The following is a 26,342-nucleotide window of genomic DNA, read 5'->3' as shown; positions in this document are numbered from 1 at the left end:
TTCATACTGTTTATGTGGGCATACTTCGTTTCAGTATACACACATAATAGAGAAAGGAAAGAGATAAGAGACAGAGACAGAGACAGAGACATGCGTGTGTGTTTGTGTTGCCAAGACAATATGAAACCATACCCCTGATCAAGATGAACCAGACAAGTGTGAAAAACCTGCAGGCAAATGGATTTTTATAAGGATAGTTGCCAGCATCCATTATTATTATTATTATTAAGTTTCCAGTATCCGTTATATCAGCTTAAAGCTGATGGTTCTTTCTTTCTTGTCCAAGTTTAAGGACAAATCTAAAGGATTAAAATCTCATAATTACTAGAGATTTTAATCCATAATCTTTCTTGTCCCAGTTAGGATGACTCTCTCTCTCTCTCTCTCCTGATTGAGAAGGTTGAGAAGAATGAGGAGTTGATTTCCATTCTCTTCATTCATTTTCATTTCTCTCCGTAGTTTCATTCGTTGGTTCTTTCCTCTAGCTTTTCTCATCTATTTCGGGGCTTGGAGTTTTTTAGCATGATGAGTAATGTGTCCAGATTATGGGTCGAAGCAAAGTTGTTTGCTTTTCTCAGGTAAGAAATCTCTTTTGTATTTCTGAAAAAAGTAGGAAGTTGACAAAGTTTCTCTATCCCAGTAGATGGATGGTGATTTGGGTGGCTGAGGTGGCGAGTGCTCGAGGTTTACTGGAATCGTGGGGTTTTATCAGACAGAGGGAGGGTGAACGAGCTTTTTTGATTCAGCAATGCCCCAACTCGTATGGTAGATTCGTGAAACTGGCTGAGCATGGAATTGGTGCTGGGAAGGGCATCATAATTATACTAGAAGGCAGGAAAGGGAGAGGACGGGCTGGCTTTGTGGAAAAAATGCGGCAAATGGTGGGCATTCAGTCCTCTGTTTCTGTTCGTGATAACAGAGCAATGGTCAATCGCGGTTGTGCAATTATGGGTCGTAGAGGGGAAGAGGTTCTCAGGGATTCTTCATGTAGAGGGGTTTCCTTTTCTCGTGAAGATTCCTACATGTCAGCGTTGTTCAAGCCGGTGGCATCGTCTGGTTTGAAATAAAATGGAGGGGATAGTGTTTTCTGGAAGAATGGCCCATTGATGGAAGGAAAAAAATGGCGAGGAGAGAAAGCAAGGTGATTTCCAGCATCTTCATACCATTGGTGGAGACAACGGTTGGTCTTCCAAGGCATTGCAGACTGTCAAAGAAGTTGAAGGGTCAGTTTAAGATGCCCAGGCTGAACTGATTGGTTGAAAGAAAGTATCGAAAGCTTGCTGAAGGTGGACACGGGTTTGGCTCTTTTAATGGGCGCAGGCCGTAATGCAATGGTCTATTCCGGCAAGAGGTGTAAGAGTGGGCCTCCTAAGTTGGTGGGCTCTTCTTCTGGGCTGGATAAAGTTAATAAACATGGTGTAGTTGGCTGGAGAAAAGGAATATAACCCGGTCTGATGAGTGCCGAGTTAAAAAATCCAGGTCTTCACAACCCATAAAGCCCGAAACAAGTTGAGGCTCAACCCAAGCTGACAGGTGATCCGTCGTCATTGCCGTCAACACAGATAGGGTGGACAGACTCCGATGACTCCTCTGAGGGTATTCCAATGCCGATTTCTTTTCCGGTGAATGAGATTTCTTCAGATGGGATTCAAGATCCTATTTCTTTTGCTCGGGATGATGGTTCTTGCTGTACGTATCATAGGGAGGGGTCAGTTCCTTCTTCCTCTCTTCTCAGCAGCTTCTTTGTGATAGAGGGAAGGTTGTTGTGTTGGAGGATGTTGAAGAAGGATGACTCAGGGGTATTGTGTACCCAGATTAATGCCATTGATATGCATTGATTATCGGTGATGGGAAAAGATCTGTTTTTTCTTCTCGAGTGTCAGATGAGTTGGATGAGTCTAATGAAGACCCCGATCCTTTATGTTCTATTCCAGGATGGGCTAATATTTCTTCTTATTGGGTGATGAGAAAGGCTGATGAAATTAAGGACTGCGTGGTGATTTCCTATAAAGGATTTGAGGAACAAGTCAGAGCTCTCCTCGTTGCTATTGAGGCAGGTCAGCCATCTTTGGTTAGATCAGCCTCTAAAAATGAGAGGGAATTGAAGAGGTTATCATGCTCAATCAATTATAATATAACGGAAGGGAGTGCGTACAGAGGTAAAGGCAAGGAGAGGGCAGCCAATAGTTATTTTTGAAACCAAAAATGATTTCATGGAATGTTCAGGGGCCGAATGATCTTCTCAAAAGCGCCTCTGGGTGAAGAATTTAATCCGAAAATGGAAGGCTGATGTTATTTGTTTTCAGTAAACCAAATTGAAGTTCATAGATAAAGTTTTTATTATACGTAATCAGTTCATAGATAAAAAATAATAATTAATAGTTTATGTTGGAAAGTTTCCAATTTTTTTTTTTTTTACAAGTAATCAATAATATATTAATAGAGATAGGCAAAACCCAAGTACACAAGATGGTATACAAGAGATAAGATAAGACCTATCTAGGTTGAAGTAAGGGAAACCAAAAAGTCATGAAAATTCAGGCCATTAAAATCTAAAGCAATGGCCCATAGAAATAAAGTAATGAAAAATAGAGTTCTAAGTTCCTCCGGAGACCACTCCTTATTTTCGAAAGTCTAATCATTGCGCTCTTGCCATATACACCACATAATATAGATCGGGATAATTTTCCACACCGTCCTTATTTGTTGAACTTCTCTTGGAAGTGTCCAGCTGGCTAATAGATCTCCACAGATGCAAGCATAACAAAGGATAACTCTATCTGGCTTCCACCCACAAGGCTCTAACTATCTCACAATGTAGCAAGAGGTGTTCCATTGCCTCGCCAGATCTCTTGCACATGCAACACCAGTCTAGTATAACTATCTGGCGCTTCCTCAGATTGTCGACAGTCAGTCTTCCCCAATGTTGTTGTCCGTGTAAAGAAGACCGCTTTCGGAGGCGCCTTATTTCTCCAAATTCTCCTCCATGGGCATGGATTATTTGCGGCTTGGGAACGGGACTTATAAAAGGATCAAACTGAGAAAATGCACCTACCCGCGGGAGTCCACCACATCCTATCAACTTGTTGTTTATTTGACTTCACAGAATAAAGAAGGCTAAAAAAAGCCTCAAAGATGTCCACTTCCCAATCTTGCACCGCTATACTAAACGTGACGTTCCACTACACTTGGTCCCCTGATAGAAGCATAAGGTTCTCTATTGAAGCTTCCTGGTTACGTGCCACTGGGAAAATAGCTGGAAATGCATCATTTAGAGCCTCATTCCCACACCATATATCCCTCCAAAACTTAATGCGAGAACCCCTCCCCAAACCACCTGACGAGATTGGTCTACACACCTTATCCCAGCTGACGAGGTGAAATTTGAATTCATCCCTTATTCCACCCATAAGAAATCACGATACGGTTTATCAATCCGAGCCACTACCCTGACAAGTAATTGGAACAAAAATAATAAGTACGTAGGTAAGTTAGAAAGGGTACTCTTGATAAGAGTCAACTGGCCACCTTTTGACAAATACAATCTCTTCCACCCTGCCAATTTCCTTCCTTTCTTCTCTATGACTGAATCCCATATGGATGAGACCCTTGCGGTAGCTCCAACGGCAACCCCAAGTACGTAATGGGAAGAGAAGCTACCTTGCACCCAAGAATACTAACTAGCTGCCTAGTGTTACTCACATTCCCCACTGGCACTAACTCTGACTTGCCAAAATTAACTTTCAAGCCTGACGCTGCTTCAAAGCATAATAACAAAGTCTTCAATGCCCTCAACTGGTTTCGATCTACCTCACAGAATAAAAGCGTGTCATCTGCAAAAAGTAAATGAGACAAAGCAATAATGTCCCTGTTGGGATCACCAATCGGAAATCCAACCATAAACCCATGTGTAACCACCGTCGATATCATCCTACTCAAGGCCTCCAAAATGATAACAAAGAGAAGTGGGACAAAGGATCTCTTTGCCTTAGACCTCGAGAGCTACTGAAAAAGCCCATAGGGTATAATCAATATTGAGAATCTGGCTGTAGAGATGCACCAACTAATCCAAGAACGGCACCTAGCCCCAAAGCCGCATCTCCTCAACAAATACACGAGGAAATCTCAATTTACGTGGTCATATGCCTTCTCCATATCTAACTTGCAAATAATCCTTATGGAGCCAGCCTTTAATCTGCTATCCAGGCCCTCGTTTGCTATAAGGACTTAATCCAAAATTTGTCGCCCCCTAACAAATGCATTTTGTGGCTTCGAAATTATCTTGCTCAAAACCACCCCCCATCTTTTAGCAAGGACCTTGGAAATAATTTTATACACCCCATTCACAAGGCTAATGAGTCGAAAATCCTTAACCTCCGACGCTCCAATCTTCTTCACGATCAACGTAATAAAAGTAGCATTTAGGCATTTCTCAAACTTTCCAACCAAGGATACTTCCTAAAACACATTCACAATGTCCATTTTCACCACCTCCCAACAAGATTGGAAAAAGCCCATCGAGAAGTCATCTGGGCCTGGAGCTTTATCTTTACCCATACGTCTGACTGCATCATACACTTCCTCATCTTCAAAAGGCCTCTCCGACCAAGAGGCTTCCTGGGGCTCAATAGTATAAAAAACAAGACCATCCAGCTTTGGGCTCCATCCCTCACGTTCTGTAAGCAGTTGTTCATAGAAATCCACCACATGGTCACGAATCAAAGGGGCCTCCTTACACTCCATACCATTAATGTTCAACATTTCGATGGTATTAGTTCTTCTATGAGAGTTAGCAACTCTATGGAAGAACTTAGTACTCCGATCCCTTTCTTTCAGCCACAATGCTCTCGACTTTTTGCGCCAAGAAATCTCCTCAAATAGTTTCTTTCTAATTTTGAAATCAACTCTATCTTGCACAATAGCTCTTCCGGTAAAAGGGCTCTAACCTCAAGTATCCGCTCAAACTGTTGCAACTCCTCCACGATGAGTTTTTTTTCGCTCCCCTATATCTCCAAAGGATTGTGAATCCCAAAGCTTAAGGTCATTTTTCAAAAGTTTTAACTTACAGGCTAGGATGCATGAGGGGTTACCATAAAACTGGTAAGAAGACCACCATTGCCTAACCTTATCCACAAAGCCTTCACTTTTCAACCACATGTTTTCAAGCTTGAAGTATCGACGCCCGCTTCAAATGCCACCACAATCCAACAATATAGGAAAATGATCCGAGCAAAGACGTGGCAGCCTCTTTTGGCACACCTTCGGAGAGTGCACCTCCCACTCCGGTGAGATTAGGAATCTGTCCAATTGGGACCATGTCTAATTATTCGACCAAGTAAAAGAACCCCCCAATAGAGAAATATCTAGCAAGTTTAAGTCAAAGATACAATCTGAGAACTCTATCATTGCTAGGCGCATCCTACTCTCACCAGATTGTTCACTAGGGAATTTGATGACATTAAAATCTCCTATGCACCAAGGAATCTCCCACCAACTATGTACCCAGCAAGTTTCTCCCATAAGAAATGTCTATCGTTGTCTACATTTGGACTGTATATTCCTGCAAAAGCCCACACAAAATTATCTGCCACACTCTTAAAAGAGCATGACACTGTACACTCCCCTCTAACTCCTCCATTTTTTCAACAATTCTTTTATCCCACATCACTAGGATTCCACCCAAAGCCCCATTCGATGCTAGATAGGCCCAATCCGCATAAGTACAACTCCAAACACTTCGAATTAACCTTCTAGAAACACTTTTCAACTTAGTTTCTTGTAAACATACTATGTTAGCCCTCAACTCTCGCAATAAATTTTTATACAAAGTCGCTTATTTGCCTCATTTAACCCGTGGACGTTCCAAGACAGTTTTCGGCTTCATAAAGAATAAGCAAGCCCCTTCCCTTTGGATCTTTCATGGCTTGAGCTTCCTTCATACTTCAGTGACCAAGTTAGGCGGTTGAGCTCTCTGTTTTTTTTTTTACCCTGATTTCTTTGACTGTGTATGACCCGCTTGAATTACAGTAAGTAAAGCCAAAACTGCTCTTCATAACCCACACATTCCATACCTATCCAATCTTGCATTTCTTTCACCTTTTGAAACACCCAATCCGAAACATTCAATTCATTTGGTAGCAAACGGTTCAACGGGATAGGCTCCCCTTCACTGGAAGCCCACTGTAGATTAGGAGTCACCCCCCTTTCTTCCTCCTTAAATAGGTTCTTGCCCTCCCATTCAACCACAGCATTACTAGTGGGAGATTGAGTCTCAGGGACCATCAATACCTCACAGCCATGACTCTGCAAGAGCCCATCATCAACCACCTCCACCCTTGCCCCTCAACCCCTAGAACTTGAGCTTCAGAGCAGAGGTTTCCCGCCTTGATACAGTCAAGATGATCCTCGAGTTGACAATGGGCCTCCGTCTGGGGAGGAGACCCTCCCATCCTGATTATCGGCAATTTCTGGCTGCCTGAAGCAGCAACAACGTCGCACGGTGGCAGGAACTCCACCAACTCGACCTGGTTGTTGTCCCGACAGTCAACTCTCCTTGGATTACAAGAGAAATTTCTATAATTATGTAAATATTCTTAGGAGATATTCTTAGGAGATATTCTAGGAGATTTGTTAGCAATTGTTATTCTTTCATTTATTATTCTTTCCTTTTAGCTTATCTTTGTAGTCTATAAGACATACGGATTGTACCTTATTTTAGAAAATAAGAAATACTATTCCAATTCTTCTCCACTTCTAGAGTTTATGGAGTTGTCCCTATGTGGGGCGGGTTGCGTTGGTTTCTAAAGGGGCGTAAGGTGGAATCACTGTTATGTGAGATAGGAGGGCTGTGGAATTGGTAGATGAATATTTGGGAGAAATTTTGGTGGCTTGTCACTTCAAGAATGTGGAGGATGGGTTTGAGTGGGCATTTGCGGGTGTGTATGACCCTCATTGGGATGGTAATAGGAGATTTATGCGGGATGAAAAGGCGGGTCTTTGTCAATGGTGGGATTTTCCAAGGTGCTTTGGTGGGGATTTCAACATTACTCGATTCTCAGGTGATCGGGGAATCTCATTTCTCTTCTGCAATGGCTGATTTTTCAGACCTCAACTTTGATTTGGACCTTTATTGATTTACCTCTAGCTAGAGGTGATTTCACGTGGTCTAATGGGAGGACATGGACTAGGCTGAACAAATTCTTGGTTTCTTCTTCTTGGGAGGTTCATTTTCTTGATTTATGTTAGAAAAGGCTTCCAAGATTATGTTCAGATCATTTTCCCATTGTTTTCGACTATGGGGGTATCAATGGAGGATGTAGGTACTTTAAATTTGAGAATATGAGGTTGGAGGATGAGGATCTTGTGGATAGGGAGAGGGTTTGGTGGTCTTTGTTTCAATTTTCTAGTACACTGAGTTTCGTTTTAGCTGGTAAACTTAAAGCCTTAAAAAGAAATGGAACGCGGAGGTATTCGGGAATGTAGATAATCAGAGGAAGCTTCTCACAAAACAACTGCAATTTATGGAGGAAAGGAAAGTGTTGGGGAACTTCTGGAGGATAGGGTGAGAAAAGGTGGCGTGGTTGCTGAATTAGAAAAGATCACCCTTTAGGAGGAAATTTCTTAGAGGCAAAAAATCTCGGGTCCTCTAGTTGAAGGAAGGTGAGGTTCCACCAAATGGCCAGCTCTCATCGAAGAAACAAGGCTATTGAGGTTCTACATGCAAGTAGTAGTATTCTTTCGGATCATTCAGCTATGAAGGAACATATTGTGAACTTTTATGAAAAGCTTTTTCTGGAAGAAAACTCATGGAGACCTAAACTTGACAGGTTGGATTTTGAGTCTATTGTCAGCCTAGTGTGGAGTGGTTGGAGAGAGCATTTGAAGAAGAGGAGGTTTTTTATGTCATTAAAGAAATGGTGAGGGATAAAGCTCCAGGCCCATACGGTTTTTCCATGTAATGAACGTTTTCTTGAATTTCATTTGTTTATGAAATTTGAGAAAAGTCTTAAAAGGTGGGGCTATGGATGGGGTTTACAAGATTATCTTAAAGGTTCTTGCTAACCGTATGAGTGTAAATTCTCCCCTCGGTTTTAATTGTCAATGAATGTTTGGAAAGTAGAATCATAGCGAGTGACTCTGGTATTCTTGTCAAATTGGACATGGAAAAGGCATATGTCATGTAATTTGGGAGTTTCTCTTGTATTTACTTGGGAGAGATGGATTTGGAGAGAAGTGCTGTTTGTGGATTAGGCATTGCATTTCGACGGTCAAATTTCAATTTTGGTGAAAGGTTCCCCGGCTGGTTTTTTCTCGTGGTTTGAGACAAGAGGATCCTTTGTCTCATTTTCTTTTTGTTCTTGTCATGGATGCATTAAGTAGAATGATTGAAGCGGCGGTGGATGGGAGTTTCATGTTGGGTTTCTTGGTGGGTGGTGATTCTCTTGGTAGCATAAAGGTCTCACATCTTCTCTTCACTAATACATTAATTTTTAGTGAGACTAATTAGGATCATCTTCGCTCTTTGAGGGCCCTTTTGTTATGTTTTGAAGTTGCTTCTAGTCTTAGAGTTACTTTATCTAAGTTAGAAATGGTTCTTGTGGGTTTGTTTTGGACATTATGGATTTGGCCAACATCTTGGATTGCAAGGTCTCATCTTTACCTATGAGATATCTTGGTCTTCCCTTGGGAGCTCCACATAAATCTTTGACGATTTGGGATTGTGTGATTGAGAAGATTGAGAGGAGGTTTTATGGATGGAAAATGATTTATTTGTCTAAAGGTGGAAGAATTACATTGATTAAGAGTAGATTGTCTAATCTTCCAACGTATTTTCTATCTCTTTTTCCTTTGACCGCATGGATGGATAGTAGAATTGAGAGGATCTTTCGAAATTTTTTGTATTTTGGGGAGGAAAGAAAGTTCCATTTGGTAAGTTGAGATAAAGTTTGTTCACCGGTTTCTTGTGGAGGATTGGGGGTTCGAAACTTGAGGCTTTTCAACAAAGCTCTTCTTGGGAAATGGTTATGGCGGTATCACCATGAGGGGGATGCGTTATGGAGGAATATTAATGATGTTAAATATGGGAAGGCTTGGGGGAGTTGGTGTTCTAATGAAGTAAGAGGTGTGTATGGAGTGGGTTTGTGGAAATCTATTCGGAAGGGTTGGGGGGGAATTTGTTAGACATGTTAAATGTAAGGTGGGTGAAGGAACTAAAATTCACTTTTGGCATGATATTTGGTGTGGCGATATGGCTCTCAAAAATTGCTTTTCCTTCCCTTTTTAGCATTGCAAGAGATCAGGAAGCTGTAGTGGCTGATTCTTTAATCTTTTCAAACAATACTCAATGGAATGTGAATTTTATTAGAGATGTTCATGATTGGGAAGTGAGTGTCTTCAGATTTTTTCAAAAGGTTGTATGACATAAAAGATTGTACATGGAATGGAGGATAGATTGATGTGGAATCATGCTGGAAATTTCAGATTCTCTACTCGTTCATTCTACACGGCGTTGACTTGCCATTCTGTTGGTCAATTTCCTTGGAAGTGCATTCAGAGATCCAAGGTGCCATGTAAGGCTGCTTTTTTTTTTTTTTTTTTTTGGTTGGTGTCTCATGGAAAAATCTTGACAATGGATAACTTGAGAAAGCATGGTCTTATCATCTTAGTTTGGTGCTTCATGTGTAAGAAAGATGGCGAATTTGTTGACCGTTTATATCTTCATTGTGAGGTGGCTAAGACAATTTGGGATGAGATTTTTGGTAGGACGGGTATTGCTTGGGTGATGCCTAAGAGGGTGATGGATCTTTTGGCTTGTTGGAAAGGTATTAAGGGTAGTCATCATATTGCTGCTATTTGGAATATGATTCCTTTATGCCTGATTTGGTGTTTATGGTTGGAAAGGAATGGGCGGTGTTTTGAAGACAGGGACCATTTGTTGGAGGAATTAGAGAGTTTTTCTTTCGAACTTTATGTCTTTGGGTGAATGTTCTTGTTCAGAATGGGGATAATTTTTATGGTTTTCTTTTAGCTTCTATTAGTTCCTAGCTTGTATATAGGTGTTTTCTCTTGTATACTTCCTGTGTACTTGGGCTATGCCTATTTACTTGATTCAATAAAACTTCTGATTACTCATCCAAAAAAAAAAAAACAGAGAGGCTAGATTAAAACTAAAGTCAAAATGACATTTCCGGTAAGCAGATGATTTCCATCATTGAAGCCGCTTGTGTCACAAGGGCTGTTGATATGATCAGTGGCTAAGTGATATGAAAACTCTGATCGCTGGTGCTAGTGATTATTGAATAGGACTGTGGAGGATGATTTGTTTGAATTTACATTTTCAGCTAGAGGGATGCTATTAATGAGATTGTGGTGTTGGATGGATGAAATAGAAGGAGAATCTAGGGGCATAGAATAAAACGTTCTGATTGATGAGATGCTTAGGAAGAAAGCTACTACAAAGTTACAGTGACGCACCTCAGTCTAGGTTTTATGTAGTTAAGGTGATGAGTTTATTTCTTTTTTCCCAATAAAAGTAGGGACATTGTTATCATCAACCTGAAGTTGGGGAGGTTGACATCCATCTCTCCCCCAGCTCTTGTCTACATTGTGAAATTGGGATCTTATGAGTTTATAACTCTTAAGAGTATATACACAGCACTTTCAAGGAAGTACCAAAGCTTTCGTGGATTGAGTATACGCTGAGAAGTGACCAGCTCAAGGCACCAAAACAAAAAAATCCCTAAAAGAGAAGGTCACAAATAAGCTTGATGGTCCAGTTTACAATTCAGACAATCAAAGATATAATTCAGACAATCAAAGAGCTGCAAATAGAAACCTTAATACCTACGTAAAATGTCGAAAGCAAAAGACTAGAATAATTAAGCTTCAACTAGAGTTACTGTTACAGGGTTACTTGTGAATTCCAAGACTTCCATAAACCATAAAATTTACAAAAAGGTGAACTATTCTGAAAGGACATGACAGATAGAATAATTACCTTGATTGGGAAATTTGTCCACTATTCTGATAACATCATCCCTAGAAATGCCATCTTTCTTATACATTTGATGCACAATATTGACAATATCTTCACGGTTAGGCTGCCTGTTTCATGAAGAATATTTCAGTGAGGTTTGGAGACATGGCACCATTATTCCCAAGATGAATGGTAATTTAAAACATCAGCCATGTAAAACAGCAGCAAATGGGGCCTTTTGGTTAAGCTTCCTGAAAGCTTTTAGCTGCCAAAAGTGGGGAAGTATGAGAGATCAGAAAAAGTCACAAGATTTTCCATCACAGCAAGTTCTATTCTTTTCTTGATTTTCAGGGCACTAGGTTAAGGCCTTGTAGTAGGTAAAGGTTGGCTACAGTTTTAAAATTTAGGGTTAGAAGGATTGTGAAGTTGGTAGAAAGTAAAAAGGACAAAAAGAAATGTTCCTATGCTTCACATCGAGATTTTCCTTGCAATCACACCACGGAAGGTTTAACAAATGCCAAAGAGATTACAAGGTTTGTGCTAACATGATTGGGATATGGGAGGCAGGAAAGTTCTACCGTTTGAAGCAAAGACATCTGATGTGATCTTGGAGGAGGGTTGTAAAGGGAATGAATTATGCATCATCGAAAGAAGGATTTCATGCGATCGATAGTGATAGGGAAGGATTTGTTATATTGTCCATAGATTTTTTGATAAGTTGTTATATTGTCCATAGATATTTTGGTTGACCAAGAGAACTAATCTTTTGTGCGAAACTTCAAGAGCTGAACAAAGTTTTATGAGCTTATCATAATTGAAATGAGAAAGGAAGATACCTGATGGTGTCTGAATTGGGTTGAGGTTAGCAGCAAGGTTTTGCTGCTAATCTAAAGGGCAGAGAAGCTCAAGGATGGTTAACTTTTGCAGCAGGGTTAAGAGATTTGCTAGGGGCAATTTTTGGCAAGAATATAAGAAGGAAGTTCCGAAAACCATAGAAGCTTTCAGGTTCTTGGAACTAGAAGATTTGCCATTAGAAACTGTTCACAGCCCCGGGCAGCAGCCTAAGGCTTGATTTTTCTTCCTTGTTCCATGTCCAAACTCTAGTCTTTCCCATGCCTGATTAGATGTCCTATTTGATACCATAAATTCTCTAACTTTTACTAACTTTTGACATTAGGAAACCCTAATTATAACAATCATAGTTTCCCTCAAATATTTGCTGCCATGGAAAATCCTCAACCAAAAGTTTTTTTTCCAGCCACTTTTGGCCTTCAACATTCAATCTTTCAACCATATAGCATTACAACCATTATGCCCAAATAGCTGCGGTTAGGGCGAAGCCCAAAATGACATATCCCTTCCCAATTTGATTTTCTTGAATTGTCGATATGCTGGTAGTTGATTATTTTTGTTCCTAGTCTTTTGAAAAACACAATTCTTCAAGGAAAACAAGTAAATGAGAAGAAAATACTTTTTAAGAGGGAAAAGAAGGGTAACCATAATACCAGTAAAACTTTTCCATCCTCCCATCACGAATCAAGGGAGCATAAAGAGTTGAAAAGTCATTCCCTGTAAAAATGATGGGAATTCTATTTGTGACATCTGAGTCACGCCAATCTTGTCCAATACTCACTTTTGTAGGATTATCTGACAGATTCATCAGTGTTCCAACAACAATTTGATTGTTGACAGTCATTTGAGTGTTTCCTGGATCAGAATGGAAATATATTTTTACTAAGTGAAAAAGTTTTCCAATACAAAGACTACAGTTTATCATTTCTTTTTTAAATTATATAAGTAGAATGAAATTTTATTGAAACAAGTAAATAGGTGTGGCCTATGTACACAGGAAGTATACAAAAGAGAACACCAAGTTACAAGTTAGGAGCTAGAGATGGACGCAAGAAAATCATGAAAACTAGCCCCATTAAATACAATAGCAATTATCATTTCTTTTTCTTTTTCTTCTATTTGATTTAATTCTGATTTTCTAGTTCAGTTAAATAGTAGCCCACCAAATCTACCAATGCCAGCATCAATATCATTGATCATCAAGCAGCTCATCTTGCCCTGCAGAATGAAACTAAATTATGATGTTCAATGGGGGAAGATAGGAACAGACCACAAGAATATCCATTGATGCATCAATATGAAAAAGGAGGATCATAATTGCACGAGATTATAAAACAACTTTTTGTAACATAGTAAAAGCGGAGACTAATACTGGTAGTATTTTTAACAAGACAGAAAAAACAAATAATGTAACAATGATATTAAGCACAACAACTAGTGTAATCGAAAATGGAAGGCATGCCAGCTTCTTCTTTATTTTTTTTTATGAATACAATTTTATTGAGACAAGTAACAAGGCAAAGCCAAGTACACATGAAGTATACAAAAACTGGACCTATTACAAGTCTGGAGCTAGAAAAAGAAAGAAGAAAATCATGGACACTAGTTCCATTAAATACAATAGCTGAGGCCCACTGAAATAAGGAATTCAAGAAAAAACATCTAAATTCATCAAACGAGCATTCCTTATCTTCAAAGCATCAACCATTCCTCTCAATCCAAATACACCACACAAGGCATAAGGGATCACATTCAAAACAGCAGCAATTTGCACATTACCCCTTAAACCTCTCCAGCAAGCAAAAAGGTCCACCACCCTTCTAGGCATCACCCAAGCCAAACCACGCCTATTGAACACTTCATACCATAAAAACCTGATCACATCACAATGTAATAATAGATAATCCACTGATTCACCAGATTTCTTGCATAAGAAACACCAATCCATACAATTAATCCATGCTTCCTAAGATTATCCAAAGTCAAAATCTTCCCTAAAGAAGGAGACCAGCAAAAGAACACACAACCTTTGAAGGCACCTTACTCTTCCAAGGAAAAGGGTGAACCCCATTCGGCCTAGACAGCAAAGTTTTGAATACCATACCGGTCAAGGCACAGGAACGAAATATTTCGATATCGGTACCGTTTCGTGTACCGTTTCAGGATAGTCGATATATATATATGAATAAATTATATATATAAATATATATAAATTATATTCCAAAATAATAGTCTATATATGAATAAATTATATATAAATACATATATATATAAATGATAAATAGCCTAATCTGAATTGGGGTCCAAAAATGAGTTTATAGTTTAAAAAAATGAAAAATAAATAAATGCCGAAATAATAGCCGGTACAGGCCGGTACAAGCCAAAATATAGGCAGGTACGACTGGTATTTGGGCCGGTACGAAATATATATAATATCTGTACCGGACAAGTGATCGGTATGGCATATATCGGCCGTACCGTACGGTACGGTATTTAAAACAGTGCTAGACAGCGTCTTATACAAAGAACGAACTGAAAACTTCCTGTTACCAGTAGGCATCAAGACCATCTTATCTCTCAAACCCCTCCCAATCTGAGTAGCATACAATAAACCAAACAATTCAGAAACAGCCCCCATTTCCCAATCATTCACAGCTCTAAAGAATAGAACATCCAATGAGAAGAGCCACAGGAGCATCTGGATTCTGAGAAATGCGAAAAAGATCTGGAAAAACAGCACAAAGAGCCCTACCACCACACCATGGATCATGCTAAAAACGAATTCTAGAACTGTCCCCAACCACAAAAATAACATGTTTAACGAAAGCATCCCAACCTCTTCTAATATTTTTCCACACCCTCACACCATAAGTACCTCTTGCCTCCTTAGAACTCAATCCACACCCCCCCCCCCCCCCCCCCCCCCCCCCCCCCCCCCACACAAAAAAAAAAGCACTCCCTATATAGAATCAATCACAACTCTCCACAAAGAATCACTCCTGATGATACCTCCACAACCACTTTCCTACTAAAGCTTTATTAAAAATACTCAACTTCCGAAACTCCAACCCACTGCATGACAAAGGAGTACAAATCTTATCCCAACAAACCAAATGAAATTTAGCTTCCTCCCCTATATCTCCCCACAAAAAGTCTCGAAATAACTTCTCCAACCGATTTGCACACCAATCGGAATGGAAAATAAAGACAAAAAATAAGTAGGAAGGTTAGACAACATACTTTTAGTAAGGGTGATTTTTCCCCCTTTTGAAAAATACAAGCTCTTCTAACTTGCCAACCTTCTCTCTACCTTCTCCAACACCCCATCCCAAACTGTACTCGCATTGAACGTAGCCCCCAAGGGAAGCACAAGGTAACTAATCGGCAAAGAAGAAACTCGACAATCCAGAATATTTGTCAACCTACTCATATTACTCACCTGGCCCAACGGTACCATCTCAGACTTTTTCAAATTAACCTTAAGGCCTGACACAGCCTTGAAACAAAGCAGAAGTGCTCGCAAAGTTTGCACATGGCCTAGATTCACATCACAAAACCGCAATGTATCATCTGCGAACAAAAGATGAGAAACCATAACCAAGTCTTCTTGCGGCCCTCCAACCATAAAACCTGACAACAAACCATTGCCAACCGCAGCCCCCAACATACAATAAATGTATTCATCACAATGACAAAAAGAAAAGGAGACAACGGGTCCCCTTGTCTCAAACCATGGGAATTGTTAAAAAAAGCCCTCAGGAAAACCATTCACTAAAACAGAGAAACAAATAGTCAAAACACAATGTTTGTTCCAACCACACCACCTCCCCCCAAAACAACATTTCCCCATAAGATAAAACATAAAATTCCAATTGACATGATCACAAGACTTCTCCTTGTCAAGCTTACATAAAATACCCGACTCACTTGATTTTATTCTACTATCCAGAACTTCATTTGCAATTAATACGGAATCCAAAATTTGCCTTCCCCTAACAAACGCATTCTGAGATTTCGAAATAATCATCTCCATTACATTACTCAAACGATTGGCCAACACTTTAGAAATGATTTTATAGACCCCATTAACAAGACTGATGGGGCGAAAGTCCTTCACATCAATAGCTCCCGCCCTTTTTGGGATAAGAGCAATAAAAGTAGCGTTTTGGCTCTTTTCAAACTTACCAAAAGAGAATAATTCATAAAACACTTCCATCACATCCTCCCTCACAATGTCCCAACAATCCTAAAAGAAAGCCATCGTAAAACCATCTCGACCAAGAGCCTTGTCTCTAACCACCCCTCTTACCACAACAAGAACTTTGTTCTCATCAAAAGGTCACTCAAGCCATTGGGTACTCATAGGGTCAATAGTATCAAACTCTAAACCATCCAGTTCTGGCCTCCAATCATGTTGCTCCGTAAGAAGATTCTCAAAGAAACTACAAATATGCTCCTTAATATCAGAATGATCCGAAAAAAACAGCACCATCAACCTCAATCGACTCAAAAGCATTGTTCCTCCAATGAGAATTTGCCACCATGTGAAAAAACTTTGTACATTTATCCCCTTCTTTTAACTATAGGGCCCTTGACTTCTGCCTCCACGAAGTCTCCTCCATCAAAATCACCTTCTCTAATTCAAACTCAATAAACCTTTTCCTCAAAATCTCATCCTTCCAAAGAATACTACGCTCTACCCGACTCTCCAGCCCCTGCAATTCCTCAATAAGAGTCTCCAGAATCTCCTTTTGTCTATCCACATTCCCAAAGACTGTTCATTCCACTCCTTCAAATCCTTTTTCAAAGCCTTTAACTTACCAACCAATCTGAAGCTCGGGGTACCACGCAATTGATAGGAAGTCCACCGTTGTTACCATATCTTTGAAACCATCAACCACATGCGTTCAAACTTAAAATATCTACGACTTCCATGAATACCACCACAATCCAAAAGAAAAGGGAAATGGTCCGAACAAATTCTTGACAAACGCTTCTAGTAAACCTCAGGGAAATGAGATTCCCACAAAGGAGATACCAAAAACCTATCCAAATAGGACCACGTCCTATTATTGGACCACGTAAAGGCACCCCCCCACAACAGGTAAATCAACAAAATCAACCTCAAAAATGAATTTAGAGAACTCCCTCATTGCCAAGGTAAAACTGGAATTTGACGATCTATCACTTGAAAAACAAATGACGTTGAAATCCCCTCCAACACACAATAGCACATCCTACCAACTAATGAAACCAGCAAGCTCTTCCCACAACAATCTTCTGCTACTTGTTTCACCATATCTTTGAAACCATCAGCCAATAGCCACATGCTTTCAAACTTAAAATATCTACGACTTCCATAAATACCACCACAATCCAAAAGAATAGGGAAATGGTCCGAACAAATTCTCAATAGACGCTTCTAGTACACCTCAGGGAAATGAGATTTCCACAAAGGAGATACCAAAAACCTATCCAAACGGGACCACATCCTATTATTGGACCTCATAAAGGCACCCCCCACAAGAGGTAAATCAACCTCAAAAATGAATTCAGAGAACTCCCTCGTTGCCAAAGTAAAACTGGAATCTGACAATCTCTTCACTCGAAAAACAAGTGACGTTGAAATCCCATCCAGCACAAAATGGCACATCCCACCAACTAATGAAACCAACAAGCTCTTCCCACAACAATCTACTGCTATTGTCCACAACAGGGTCGTAAATACCAGCAAAAGCCCATTGAAAATCGACATCTACACCCACCCCACATAAGAACAACCCCACAAACTAATGATAAGACTTCTATCCCCCAACACAACTTAATTTCCTGCAAACAATCTATATCAACCTTCCATACTCTTAACAAGTTCTTGATATGAGAACGTTTGTTAAGATCATTCAGTCTTAAACATTCCAAGATAGGATCTTTGGCTTCATAAAATCATATTGGTCCCCCTACCCTTGGATCTATCACGACTAACACTTCCTTCCTTTGAGTCATAATTGACAGAACATGTTAATCTCCTTAACTCCCTATCACGTTTTGTAGCCGAAAAGCGGTTTGACTCAATAGCAATAACCAAAGCCCGAAATTGCTCTTCAAAACCTTCACAAGAAATACCCACACAGTCTTGTATTTCTTTTAATTTTTTTATAACCCATGATGAAGATTTAAGACCCAAATTAGCATTAGGGGGCAAGGAGCACAAAGGTACCAAATCAAAGCCTTCCCTCCATTGCTTATCCCGACATTCTGGACAATCCCCATTACCAACAGTAATATGAAACTCCTCCACTTGCCATCATTCCTTGAACCACGGTACCACCATTCCTTGCGACATTAACACCTCCCCTTGCTCAAGACCTTCTTCCCTACTCTTACAACACAACTCGCCATCCCCACCAACACTCATCTGTAATGGTAGATCAAAATGAACTCCAATAGAATCAGAATCAGACGAATGTACACCAAAAAAATATCCAAAGACCTCTGGCGAGATATTCTGTGAAGACATTGGCACCAGAACAGGGACCGATAGCACCCCAGAAGATATTAACAACAACGGCCTTGACGTCTCAAAATTCATAGCACAATCAGCATACTCTACAGTAGTCAAAGTATTCATTAGAGGCTTAGAAGGAGCCGACAACGTGTCTCATCGCATATCCACCCCTTGGGGAAACTCAAGCGACGCCAATGCTAAGTTCTGCATTAGATCCGCCACTTGTGGAGCCTCAAATGATGTTGAAGAAGAGTTCTGCAGCAGGTCCGCCACTTGTGGAGGCTCAGACGACACCGTCGACGAATTCTACAACAAATCTACCACTTGGAGAGGCTCAGGTGATGCCGGTGCCGACAACACCATTTGAGTCAAGGTTCCTGGGCCCAACGGACCCATGACGACTTAGCCCACCATTCTAAACTGGGTTAGGCCTTATTCAAAACAAGCCCAACCTTTTCCTTTCCTTTAAGTGAGCCCACCTCCTTTCTATTAGGGCCATCCACACATAAAAGCCCAGGGACCTTCTTATCATCAGCCTTGGAACAAGATTAGGCTTTCATACTAAATCCCCCCACCTCACGGCCAACCTCCCTATCCAAGCCCAGCTCCTTATCCAACTTTAGCACAACGATATTCATCTTATTGTTTAACCCCATTAATTCCCTCCACAGTGACGCTAGCGACTCTTCATTTTCTCCATCCTACATGCCACCCTCGGGAACCACCTCCCCTCTATTCGTCCCACACAGCAAACCATTAACAACAGCATGCATGCCGACACTCCCCTCTGCCTCCCCCCAACTTTATGCCCAACCGTCCCCTGACAAACAACAGGATTTTAAGTTACTGGAACACGTGTCGGACGCACCAGAACAGACTTGAAGGATTCCATGCCCCTAACAGTCGCCTCCCTCCAATACGGTTTCTTCCATCTCCCTCTATCGACCTACAAGGTTACCAAACGCCACAGCCTTACCTGTGTTTTCCGACCTAGGAACAGAGTAGTCTTTGTTGTAGGCTTCACGCAAGGCACTAGAAAAATTCTGTCCTCTGGAACGATGATGAAGCCCCTTCTACCCCCTCCTCCATATTCCGCAACCACCACAAACTACCATAATAGTTCGAACAGCTCTGAGCCACGAATGCTCAAGAGCTATCTCTGATCATTTTGTAAAACTCCTTGCTATTCCATCAATTGTACAAGCCTTTATCGTCGCTATCAGCTACTCCACCAACTCCCCACTCAGAGAAATGACCCACTCAGAGAAATGAACTTACTAACTTTCCTGCTCCTCTCCGAGATTCTAATGGACCCACCATCCTCTCTAGATAAAATAATTACTTTAGAATCCACCAACAACCTCTTCGTAAAAACCCATTGAATAATAGCAAGAAAAGAATTTCCGACGAGAAAAATTCTCACTAAGACCAGAGATGAGTCATGCTAGCTTTTTTTATCAATCAAGATGAGTTGTAACTAGTACTAGTAAGCCATCTCAATTTTCGTCTTTTCTCTCTCTCTCTCTTTCCCCACTCTATATAATTCTTGACAAACACAATAAGTTGCAGGTTATCATAGCAAAACCCAGTAATATTAGAGCATATAAACGAGGTAGACTCATTTGAATATCACAAGAAAAGTAAACAACAAAGAAAATATTGCACAGTAGATCACATCAGACAATACTGAACTTCATAACCCTAGACATACATATATCAACAGTGAAAATGGTAAAGCTTCTAACTTGGTTCTGGACCACTTGAGATGCTGTTCTATAGCGCTCACGTATCAATTTTCCTGGTTCTCCTGTTAGTTGAAACTATATTTTAAAGACCAAAATTTTATGATTGAAATTAAACGAAATGATGAAAAAATATCTGTTATTATCTCAAAGAAAAGAACAGCTCAATTTTTGTAACATGCTAGAGGAAGAATTGTAAGAAATTGCAACAGAAATGTAATTTTCAAAAGAAAAAAAAATAACATAAGCATGATGACCATAGACTGTGGCAAATAAGACTTACTCTCCCACTCGCCCCCCCAAAAAAAAAAAAAATCAAAAGAAGGGCATGCAACATATAAGATATTCTGATTCATATAAAATGATAAACTATGATAAGACACCATCCTATCAAGATTATAGGACATGATCCATCGTTATATATCTCCTCAAGATTATTTATTTGTCCAATTCATCAGAGATATAGAACATAAAGGCAACAGTCTTTTACATTTGACATGAGTTGGTAGAGTCAAGTGAGCTATATCTTTGTTTGTTCTCAATTGGTAATGTATAGACAAAAAAAAAATATGCCTTTATTTCATGGAAGAAAGCACTAAGTTTTATATTTTTGCACCCTTATCTCTAACTTAGGACCATCTTTATACATTAAGAAGTTTGAATTTTTAAAAGAATCAGTTATTACATGATGGAAGATGGATGAACCCCTATCAATCTTGACAGGGTCCTGCCTACAGTAGTTTCATCAAATTATACCTGTATTTGTTTCTTAAGAATCAAACCTAGAATCTACCCCACCTGACCCCATCCAACGTTTGGCAACTTTGGTTATGGCTCATGATTCATCAAGGCATGCTAGAAACCAATCATACCAGCTCTTTCAGATTCCAGCTCTCCAGCAGACAAAATGACAGGTTCAATTCCCATGGCTTGGAATATAAGTTCAGTTTGAAAAGATTTTCCTTGTCCTTTTCCCCCCCAAATTCCTGCATCAAGTTTCAGCAAAAAAAAAAAAAAAAGTTAAATAAAAACTACATGAGTGTAAAAAAGCAACTTCCCAATTTTTTTCTCTTGTGCTTAGCAAATCCCAAATGAATATCATAAATGTATCGTGTGTAGAATAGAACTACACTTGTCATAATTATTCAGAACATTAAGAAATATCCTGACCAGAAAGGTACTATGATATTCAGAAGAACATTAAGAAATACCTTGAATTCTACTGAATATTATAAATGTATGATAGCATAATAATTAGACTGAAAGTAGTTCACATAAATATGATTGAGGCTAATTATTGGTCATTGCATTTTTTAAAGGAGATCAAAATGATATAGAAAATGCACTTGCAATAGGACCCACAAAAAAATAAACAAATTTCGTAGTTAAATACTTACCAAGGATCAAAGGAACCTTTGTATTGAGAAGATCAGCCATGTAGTTCTTTACAATGTGGGTTACTGCACCAACAGCAGAACATATTCAGAAGAACAAGAGTTTCAACGTATCTAATTAACTATGAATTGAAGGTGCATAATGAATAAGAGACTCCTAATAAAATTATACAATTTTGTAGGCCCACCATAAAAACATAATAAGTAGGAAGGAAAAAATCAATACAAACAATTGAAAGGTTAACATCAAATGTAACTGAGAATAGCCAAAACTTAGGTTGTGTTTGGATTTTGAGCTGAGATCAGCTGAGCTTAGTTCTTTATGAATAGTAGTGAGTTGAGTAGTGGATGGAGTTATGTGGAGCTCATCTAAACTGAGTTTAAAGTGTGTTTGGATGTTAAGATGAGTTTAATACTTTTTATGGGAAGTTGAAAAAAGTTGTGGGTCCCATGTGTAAGAAAGTTTTGAGTTGAGATGAGTTTAGTAATTTAAGAGTTAGGTATTTGGATGTTAGATTCAGCTTAAAATTAGACTGAGCTCAGCTGAGTTTTGCAACCAAATGCAACCTTAAAGTTTTTTACTTGAGAACTCGATGTGACTCAATCACTATTTTTATTTCCATTCCGGCCAGAACGACCAGAATTTGCCATGCCAGAAGAGTAACCCGCACGGCTTAGGTGGGTGTTTCGTCCCAAATTAAATTCCGGCCATTTCGGCCCATTCTAGTTGAATTCCGGTATTCCGGTCGGGTTCCAGCCAGTCTTAGAATTGTTTGCATTTATTTGCTTGCAGAGATAAGTCTTCGTCGTTGTTCTCTTACGTTTGTCCATCATCATCTTTGTCCTTTTCTTGCTTTACCCCCGTAATATCTTGTCAATGGGTTTCAGAAAAAGCATAAAGCATGACTAGACTAGTCAGACTAGAACAAAGAAAAAGACAAAATTAAATATGACCAAACTTACATATACGCTCTCTAACCCATATATAAAATGCTTTTTTAAATGGCCAAGAGAAAGTATATATAAATAAATGTTACATATTTATAACTATTTCACTTTTTCTAATGGATTCACTCATTTTTAAGAAAACTTATATTAGACTAAGGAGAGGTTTGGATAGTGAGTTAAGATGAAAGTTAAATAAAATATTATTTTTTAATATTATTGTTTTAAGATTTGAAAAATTGAATTATTTATTGTATTTTATATCCAAACCTCCTCTTAAGCATTCTAGAGTTATATGTAGCGACTATTACGAAACAGTACACCGAAACGTACTGGTACAAAAATATTCCATTCTAATACCTCAACCAGAACGGAATTCAAAACTTTGGACTCAATAGCTTGGAATGAATGCATGTGAGAGAAAAAATAGAGAAAGAAAGTCCAAAACATCTAGACATAAGGATACCTATAATGTTTATGTCCTTATGAACTTAATGCTAAACATATATGGCCATGATACTCAAGTCTATTTGTTTCATTTTTAAAAAATCATGAATAACAAAAACATTATACAGAAGTCTCTTGGCTAAAAAAGCATTTTGATTCTGATACATTTTATGTTTGGATACATAAAATGTATACCATATCCTTTCAACAAATAACAATTGACAATTCGAGAGACAAAATAAAATCTAACAACCTGGGTATCTTATGCAAGTTGGATATAGAGAAGTCTTACGATCACATCAATTAGGATTTCCTACTTTACTTGCTTAGGAGGTGTGGGTTTGGCGAGAGATGGTGCTAGTGGATCAGGTGGTGCATATCAACGGTGAAGTTCTCAGTTTTGGTGAATGGCAGTCCAATTGGCTTTTTTAACAACTCTCGAGGTTGAGGACAGGGGGATCATTTGTCCCCACTCCTTTTTGTCATGATCTCTACCTTGGTTAATAGTGGCTTTGTGGCTGGATTTTCAGTTGATGACACCAATAGGGGTACTCTTAACATTTCTCACCTGTTGTTCTTAGATGATGCTCTAATATTTTGTGAGGCAGAACAAAACTAGATCCGGGCATTGAGGGCACATTTACTCTATTTTGAAGCTTTAACCGATTTGAAAGTAAACTTCGCCAAGTTAGAGTTGGTGCCAGTTGATAACATTCACACATCCGGCTATAGGCTAACACCCTTGGATGTAAAGTCTCCTCTCTTCCCATGAATTACCTTGGTCTTCCTTTGGGAGCTGCCTCAAGGGCTAAATCGATTTGGGATACAATAATTGAGAAGATTGAACGTAGATTGGCAGGTTAGAAGAGATTGTATTCATCGAAAGGTGGAAGAATCACCTTAATCAAGAGCACTATGTCAAATTTACCAACTTATTTTTTATTTTTACTCCCAATTCCAGCAAGTGTGGCAACCAGTATTGAGAAACTTCATCACCATTTCCTTAGGAGTGGTACAGGGAATGAAATCAAATTCCATCTGGTTAAGTGGGATAATGTATAATCCCCAATCTCTTCTGGTGGGTTGGGGATTAGAAATCTGAGGGTTTTCAATCAGGCCCTACTTGGGATATGGTTTTGGCTATATAATATGGAATTGGAAGTTTTATGGAAGTCGGTGATTGACTTCAAGTATGGAGGTTTGTGGGGTGAGAGGTTTATGGAGTGGGAGTATGGAAACACATTAGACGAGGGTGGGGGGTTTTTGCTCGTCACACTAGACTTGTGTTGGGAGATGGCTCTAGAATTAAATTCTGGTACAACCTATGGTGTGGAGATAATGCTCTTAAGATCTCATTCCCTTCTACTCTATGAGACCGAGCACTCAAGGATTTGGCACGTTGTGGTGGGTAACCTCAGAAAAAGATACATTCTCTGTTCGCTCTTTCTATAAGTCTCTCACACAATCGCAGAACAATCACTTTCCATGGAGAAGGATTTGGAGAAATAAGGCGCCTCCCAAGGTGGCATTTTTTGCGTAGACTACTTCTCTTGATAAGATTTTGACAATGGATAATTTGCGTAAACACAAGCTGATTATAGTTTACTAGTGTTGTATGTGCAAAAAAAGTGGTAAGACTGTAAATCATCTTTAACTGCATTGTGAGGTTGCTAGAGCGTTATGGGAAGATGAATTCAATAGGTTAGAGCTAGCCTAGGTTATGCCTACCGCAGTGGTTGAGCTTTTGGCCAGTTGGACAAATCTAGGTGGTATTCCACAATTCACAATTGTGTGGAAGATGGTTCCTATTTATATTATGTGGTGTTTATGGCAGGAGCATAATGACCGGACTTTTGAAGACAAGGAGCGCTCATTAGAGGAGCTTAGATTACTTTTTGCTAGAACTTTATTTCTATAGGCCAAAGCTGTAGATTTTAATTGTCTTGATTAGGGCTATGCAAAGTCTCTGCCGGCTCCAGCTTCGGCCGACCTCCACTCTGGTTCCAACTCCGACGGAGTCAGAGTAGTCAAAATCGGAGTACCTCCGAAATTTCATGCTGGAGTCAAAGTCCAGAGCCCAGGTGAGCTCTGAACTCAGACTTTAAAAAAAAAAAAAATCATATGTAAGGAGAAACTCGCGAAAGAGTGAGGGGGAGAAGGGAGGTCATGCGTTTTGGACCCCACGCCGTTTTACATCTGAATTTTTCTTTTAAAACCTAACTAAACGATGTCGTTCCATTTCAAGTGGAACGATGTCGTTTTCTTCACACAGGGATCCAAAACGCAGGACCCCCATTCTTGCCCTAACTCTTTCGCGAGCCTTCTCTGTGCTCTCTCTGTTTCTCTCTTCCCGTACGCCGTTACGCGCCGTTTGGCATTGTCGCGAGCCCAACCCCACCGTAGACTACTTCCCATCAACCTTCGCGATGCCATTAAGTATATTACCACCTCCATTTGTTTGATTCGCAATTGGTATTTGGTTTGGTGCTTAATTTGTGATGAATTTGAAATTTAGGGTTCCTAAATTTTGGAAATTTTGTTACCATGACTTCACTGTAAACCTAATTTAATGATACTTGTGATTTTGTTGACCTTTTTTCTGTGGCCTTTTGTTCCTTAATTCTTTGTTTCAATTTGATTGCTCATTAGATGTGAACATCTAATGTTATCCTGAAGTTGTATCACGTAGAGTTCCTGTTTAGGTATTGGTGCATATTTCTTTTTAATGATTTATAAAATTGTTTTTGTTGGGCCAATTTTGGAGACTATATGAAGTGTTTCTTTTTTCTTTGCATATTTATAATATTAGAATTTTGGTTTCTGGTATTCCTTGAATCGATAATCAATTTTGTTTTCCTTGAGAGTTTGGTTTGTACTACTACTAGTTGCTAAACCTGAAATGATTGGATATGTCAACTCCCAAGACCATGATGGCTGTAGTACTCTACATTGTTTTTCTTTAAGCCAATGTGGAGGATGACCAAGGGTGGTCCAGACTTGAACATTGGTCAAGAATTTCATTCAATTGATCAATATTATTTTTTCACTTTCCAGAATGCCTATTTTTAGCCCTACATTGTTGGTTTTAATCTTCTTATTGCTTTGATTGAGCTGTAGTGGAGCTTCGAAAGAAGATTACAAAGTGGCCTATTTTGTAATATTTGGTCCTGATCTTTCTTACGAATTGCTTATTTAAATAGTTAGCTTTATTTCAAATGATTTAATGAAACAATGCTTATATTGACTCATATTAATAGAAACACGGGATGGATTCAGGTAGGCTTCGAATATTATACACAACAAAATTATCAAGTAGTTTTTCTTCTGATCCAAGCGCGCGCGCGCGCGCACACATGTAAACCTAGTATGGTTAACTCATATTCTCACAGCATCTAATATATTAGACATCTTACTGTTTTTTCAATAGATCTAATAGAAGTTTGCTAGCCTTTCCTTTGGAATACAATGTTAGAGTGGTTAAA

General features: G+C 39.3%; 1 protein-coding gene across 2 annotated transcripts in view; it reads right to left on the bottom strand.

Moving 5' to 3' along the window:
• Positions 1–26,342, bottom strand: part of LOC121247140 (ribulose bisphosphate carboxylase/oxygenase activase, chloroplastic) — a 36,187-nt gene that overhangs the window by 3,292 nt on the left and 6,553 nt on the right. Inside the window, exons 4-10 of one of the 2 annotated variants that reach the window (XR_005937219.1) lie at positions 21,472–21,534; positions 20,947–21,060; positions 20,078–20,139; positions 12,991–13,045; positions 12,481–12,682; positions 10,997–11,103; positions 95–167 (exon numbers count right to left, since the gene is read on the bottom strand). Coding sequence is in view for 1 of the 2 variants with exons in the window: in XM_041145481.1 (XP_041001415.1) it covers positions 10,997–11,103; positions 12,481–12,682; positions 12,991–13,045; positions 20,078–20,139; positions 20,947–21,060; positions 21,472–21,534 (603 nt within the window). In the remaining variant the exon portion in view is untranslated. The remainder of the gene's footprint in view (positions 1–94; positions 168–10,996; positions 11,104–12,480; positions 12,683–12,990; positions 13,046–20,077; positions 20,140–20,946; positions 21,061–21,471; positions 21,535–26,342) is intronic. The other variant, XM_041145481.1, reaches the window with a different exon arrangement.

This window comes from Juglans microcarpa x Juglans regia, chromosome 1S, assembly GCF_004785595.1.
Source record: "Juglans microcarpa x Juglans regia isolate MS1-56 chromosome 1S, Jm3101_v1.0, whole genome shotgun sequence".
NCBI lineage: Eukaryota > Viridiplantae > Streptophyta > Magnoliopsida > Fagales > Juglandaceae > Juglans > Juglans microcarpa x Juglans regia.
This window is presented reverse-complemented; position numbering and strand designations above follow the sequence as displayed.